The sequence below is a fragment of the Pithys albifrons genome, chromosome 13 (assembly GCF_047495875.1).
Source record: "Pithys albifrons albifrons isolate INPA30051 chromosome 13, PitAlb_v1, whole genome shotgun sequence".
Lineage (NCBI taxonomy): Eukaryota > Metazoa > Chordata > Aves > Passeriformes > Thamnophilidae > Pithys > Pithys albifrons.
Window position 1 is genome coordinate 4,315,846 of NC_092470.1, and position 6,000 is coordinate 4,321,845.

General features: G+C 48.4%; 1 protein-coding gene across 3 annotated transcripts in view; it reads right to left on the bottom strand.

Moving 5' to 3' along the window:
- Positions 1 to 5,700, bottom strand: part of VPS13C (vacuolar protein sorting 13 homolog C) — an 87,479-nt gene extending 81,779 nt beyond the window's left edge. For all 3 annotated transcript variants that reach the window (XM_071568580.1, XM_071568579.1, XM_071568581.1), the window contains exons 1-5: positions 5,407 to 5,700; positions 3,683 to 3,726; positions 2,656 to 2,698; positions 1,389 to 1,484; positions 541 to 642 (exon numbers count right to left, since the gene is read on the bottom strand). In XM_071568580.1, the coding sequence (XP_071424681.1) occupies positions 541 to 642; positions 1,389 to 1,484; positions 2,656 to 2,698; positions 3,683 to 3,726; positions 5,407 to 5,506 (385 nt within the window). In that variant the 5' untranslated portion in view covers positions 5,507 to 5,700. The remainder of the gene's footprint in view (positions 1 to 540; positions 643 to 1,388; positions 1,485 to 2,655; positions 2,699 to 3,682; positions 3,727 to 5,406) is intronic.
- Positions 5,701 to 6,000: the final 300 nt, after the last annotated feature.

Sequence of the window (6,000 nt, forward strand, 5' to 3'; positions counted from 1 at the left end):
TTGTGTCATGAATTATTTCCTGCTCAGGAGAATCTCATTTCTCAAACCAGTCCAAACTCAGCACATCATGAAAGGACAGCAGAACCCAAAATGAAAGCACTACTGCAGTAAAACTTTACAAGCCTGACCATTCCCCTTAAAGATTCCTTTCAGCAAAGAACAACCTATCACACATCCCTCTAAAACACACATTAAACATCTATTATTGAAGTTCTAAACAAGATAACAGTAGCCTCACACAATGTGGTTTCTATTGTTGGCCCTGTTCCCCCAGAGCTTTAAGGAAAAAAAAAAAGAAAAAAGAATAAAAAAAAGACATACCAGATTATCAAATTCCCATTTCCAAAAATTAATGTTAAACAAACAAACAACATTTCTTTGAAGCTTTAGAGGAAATAGCTTTTCAAAGCACTGTAGTAAGATTAGGTAGACACTTGAAAAAACAAAATTTATTAAGTCAATCACAAATCAGGACTTTTCCTTCATAGCTCAGCCAAAGTCCTCAAATTCCAGCAGAGATTTGCATTATTCACTCAGTACCTTTTTCAGCTGCTTTCTGCAAGGCTTCCTCAATTCTTGCCAGTTCCTTCTGTTTATTATCCTGCAAGTATTTTTCTTCCTTCTCTGCATCATATTTAACACCTGTAAGCCAAGTTGGGACAGTTTTAGCCCTGTTTCTAAGTTATGTAAATGCACATCATACAAAACATCACATTGCAAACACCTTGTTTGAGACCAAGGCTATTCCAGGTGTAATTGCTGAATGCCTCCAAAATTACTCTTTTTACACAGTAAGACACAACAGGATCACACCAACAATTAAGGATTACTTCACAGGAGGATCTCTCCATGGAAATTCAGACCATTAAGTGTGGTCTGTGGCAATACAGCACAAGCTTTTAAGTTCTACTATACATATATTTGACACTCTAGAAAGCTGCAAATTTTCTTAACCATACCAGAGGTTCCAAGTTCAGAGAAAACTAATCAAGTTTTCTGACCCTCTTCCCTCTCCCTAAAAACAGCACTGATGGAATTACTGCTTTCAGCTGTTGCCAGTTAGAAGCAGATAAACTGTATCAACACCAGCCAAAGCTCTAAACCATACCAGGAAACTGGATTCAGGATAAGCACATTTTAGAGGAAACTTGGCTGTTGAGTTGAACTTGGAATGGACACAACCAAGAACCTCCATAAAAGCAACAGGTGCTGTTTTCTCCCACCCTTCTTCTACCAACTTGTCAATATTTGTCTAGAAACTTCCCTGAGGGAACTAAATGTAAAAATGGCAGCTTACAGGAGCTGCTTGCTGTTATATACCCATTGACATGGTACCCTTGGATATTTTCCTTCCCCATTATTTAACTGTTGCTGAAGAGTTTACATACTTGCTCCAGGAACTATCAGAAGATACAAGCCTTCTAGAGTGGCAACAACTGCCTCGCCATAGAGATTCTTCCAAGGAATCTTCAGAGTAAGTTTATCTAAACAAAGCAGATACAGTTACATCAAAACAAAATAGTTCAAACAACCCCTCAGGCACTGAAGAGCACCGGCCCTGTATCTTGGTGTCCTGAACACCTTAGGAGGTGAGGAAAAACCATGTGGGCCTGAACATTGCATAAAGCCACTGAAGTTATTAAACATAAGACACAGTTTAGAGCACAAAGTTGCAATTTGACTCAGAATACTTCACAGCAAAGCCTGAAATTATGACTGGAGTACAGAGAAGAGCAACGAGGCTGGAGAAGGGACTGGAGCACAAGTGCTGTGGGGAGAGGCTGAGGGAGCTGGGGGTGTTTAGCCTGGAGAAGAGGAGGCTCAGAGGTGACCTCAGCACTGTCTGGAACTGCCTGAAGGGAAGTTCTGGCCAGGTGGGGGTTGGTCTCTTCTCCCAGGCACTCAGCAATAGGACAAGGGGGCACGATGGGCTCAAGCTCTGCCAGGGGAAATTGAAGTTGGAGAGCAGAAAAAAATTCTTTGCAGAGAGAGTGCTCAGGCATTGGAATGGGCTGCCCAGAGAGGGGGTGGATTCCCCATCCCTGGAGGTTTTTCAGCTGAGCTTGGCCGTGGCACTGAGTGCCATGATCTGGTAAAGGGACTGGAGTTGGACCAAGGGTTGGACTTGATCTCGGAGGTCTTTTCCAACCCAATCCATTCTATGATTCTATGATTCTGTGACTCTACAATTCACTGGGGTGAATGTGCTTTTCCCAGAGAAGCAGAAAAAAAATGCAGCATATTTACATCTCCAAATATTGTTTCATGTGAAAAAGCAACACTGACCACCAGGGAAAAAATTGTTAAAAAATCATCTAAGAGTGCCTAAAACCTTTGGCATATCTGTCAGCTTCAGGAATCTTACTGAAATTCTTCATACTCCTAATCAGTCCTTTAAAGAGGCACACATGTCATGTCTGTACTAAACAGCTCCCTTGATCATTCCTTAATCCAGGAAGAACCTCTAAGACATGTTTTTCATACCAACCTGTAAAGTTGCACAAACAGGTTTGCCAAATAACACCCATGGCAGTCACACTGAACTCCTGTGCTAGTTCAGCAGTGAGTACAATTACACTTGGGAAAGCTTCATAAAAGAAATTCAGGGGCAGGACTAATTTCCATTTCAATACTCACATCAGATCTAAAACTTACCTATCTGACCAACTTTTATTCTAAAAGGTACATCCAGTTCACTCTGCAAATGAAAAAAGTAAGTATTAAACAGATCCATGTATTTTAAATATAAGCTGGTATCTACATACAGAAATTAAAAGCTACTTCTTTTCTGGTGAAAAACCTTAAGAGGAAAAGAAGAACAATCCAAACAACAGCAGATATGCAAATTAGGAGGGGGAAGTTTGACCATATCACATTCTTTTAATCCCTCCTTTTTCAAGGTATAGGCTATTTCTCTAAAAATGGTGTAAAATACTGACCTTCCTTTAATTAATTCTGCACAGAAATCTATCACACTGCAAATGTAAACCTGTTAAAAACATCCCTTGTTTTAAGTTACTGAACTTCTTGGCACACTCTCAGCTCTTGTCAGCCACATAAATGACTTTGCATTTTCCTGAGTAAGAATTGCTATGATCTTTATCAATCCCCATAAGGAAGAAAGGGGGTACAAAGTAGCCAACACTTCCTCCCTTATTTATCTACCATGTTATGAAGATATTTGTAGCAAGAATTTTAAAGTACAAAAAAAGTTATGAGGAATGGAGGAAATGGGCAAGTAAAAGTGAAAGTTCAGAACAGTGAGGAGAAAGCAATGACTGGATCATACAAAGATCCAAAGTGTTCTCAATGCACAGAAGAGTAACAGTTCTCTTCAGTGAAGTTTGAAGCACACTAAATATTGGAGAGAGATTCTCTCAGTAACAGAGGTGGTCATTGGCTCAATTACAAAACATGAAAATCAGCCAAGTCATTTGTTTTTCCAGACAAGAATATGGGTACTTAATGCAAGTTACTGCTTGTTTTTCAACCACAGCTTCTCTTTTTCTTCTGTTCCAGTAACATGAGAAAAATTAGAAGCAGTTAACCAAAAACTTACACCCAAAAACTAGTAATAAAGGACATTGTGTATCCTTTTGTGAGGCCATAGTGAGTAATATTTTATCCTACAACTTAGTCTTTAGACCCATAAAAACCATTTTAAAGTTATTAGAATACTTACTAATGCATTTTCCTTTATCTGCAAATTGTCAAGTGCCACATTACCTGTTAAAAAGAAAGAGATAAGTACAGAACAAGGGGCTTAAAGTATTATCTAAACTGTAACAACGCAACTACAACCCTCCCAAGTCTACATAAATAAAATCTGGAAAGCTTATTCCAGTTACAGAATAGCACAACGAATGTATAATTTGTAACAGTCATTAAACACCGATTATAGACAAATTTTCACTTGGAAGAGATGACAACATTATCACCAACTTAAATGTCTGCATGTTTCTATTCTATTAAATACACCCACAATAACAGTCTTTCTTATTATTCACATAGTTGTGAAAGATAATTCAGTTCTACCAATGTAGGGTAGACTTGGAAAATCGTATCTTGTTTTTCATGATTTCACATAACAGAAACACCACGAATCACAGAGGCACAAAAACACACTATTTACACAAACACATTAACTCTTCCTGACACAGGCAACGTAACAGGATTTCCAAAGGAAACACTGGCACAGAATTATATCTGAGCACAGCACATACAGTATACCTGTCAGTGCTTTAATTCCAGATTCCTTAGAGCTATAATCCCTTTTAAATATAGGTACTAATATTGCATAAATGTTAAAACAAGAGTATAAACAAGATCACGAGAACAGCCTCATCCCTTGTGTATAGAAGGCACCTAAGCGAGCCCGGTTCTTCAGGCAGCACTTGAGCTGGTGTTACACGCTGCAGGGTGGAGAGCTGCACTGTTTGATACTCGCCCTGCGAACAACTCCCGTCTATTCCACACGCGTTATTTACACGCCAAAAACGAGCAGTGCGAGACGCGGCCCCCTCCGACCCCGGGGCAGCGTGCAGGGAACAGCCCGGGCCCCGCAGCACCCGCGTGCGCCCACCGGGGCAGGAGCGGGGAAAAGGGGCTCAGCGCTGGGCACGCTCTGCTCCCTTGGAGCAACGAGGCCAGCGCCGTGAGCCCAGACCTCTGCCCCGCAGAGCGGCCCGAGGGACGGGGCAGAGACTGGGGGCACAGAGCCGGACGAGGGGACAGAGCCGGCGGGGGAGGCGGGGACAGAGCCCGGCCGGGGAGGGGGGGACAGAGCCCGGCGGGGGACGGGGGACAGAGCTCGGCGGGGGACGGGGGACAGAGCTTGGCGGGGGACGGGGGACAGAGCTCGGCGGGGGACGGGGGACAGAACTCGGCGGGGGACGGGGGACAGAACTCGGCGGGGGACGGGGGGTCTGCGGCCAAGGGCACACACGGACCGGTCATCCCTCAGAGAGGGGCACACACCGACAGCCCCTCACGGAGAGTCACACACGGCCCGGCCATCCCTCACGGAGGGTGTCACAAAAGGCCCAGGCGCCCCCCATGGAGGGTCGCACACCGACAGCCCCTCACGGAGGGTCACACACGGCCCGGCCATCCCTCACGGAGGGTGTCACAAAAGGCCCAGGCGCCCCCCATGGAGGGTCGCACACCGACAGCCCCTCACGGAGGGTCACACACCGACAGCCCCTCACGGAGGGTCACACACGGCCCGGCCGCCCCTCACTGCGGGCCGCGGCCCCGCACCTCGCCCTCTCCTCACGGCGGGGCCGCAAACCCACGGCGGCCCCACGGCCCGCGAACCCGCACGGGGGAACGGCGGCCAGCGAGACCCACTCCCCGCGCCCGGCGACAGCGGCGGCCCCGCGGAGGCGGCGGGAAGGGGCTCCTTACCGCCCCATATGCCCAGCTTGAGCTGAGACTTGTTCAGGTTCTCCACATAGTCGCCCAGAAAGCGGTTCAGCAGATCCGCCACCACCGACTCCAGCACCATGGCCGAGGCGGCCCCTCGGCGGCGGCCAGCGGAGAGCGGGGAGGGGGCGGCGGAGCGGCGTGACCCGGCACGGCGCGGCCCCCGGTCAGGTGACGGGGCGGGGCGCGGCACAGCGCCCGCCGGGGCGGGAGGGGGCTCGGGGCGGCGGCGGGGCCGGGCCAGGCGCGGACAGACCCGCACAGACCCGCGGGCCCCGGGCCGGGCCGGGTGGGATGGGCCGTGGGGCGGTGGGGCCGGGCGAGGCCGGCGCGGCGGGGAGAGGCGCCCCCTCGCGGCCACGGCGGGACAGGCACTGCCAGGGGAGAGGCGGCCGCGGGAGGGAGGAGCGGCCCCGGCCCCGTCCTGTGGGGCCGGCACACCGCCCCGTCCTGTGGGGCCGGCACACCGCCCCGTGTCCCGGCACACTGTCCCGTGTCCCGGCACACTGTCCCGTGTCCCGGCACACTGTCCCGTGTCCCGGCACCGTCCTGTGGATCCCAGCACTGTCGTGTGGG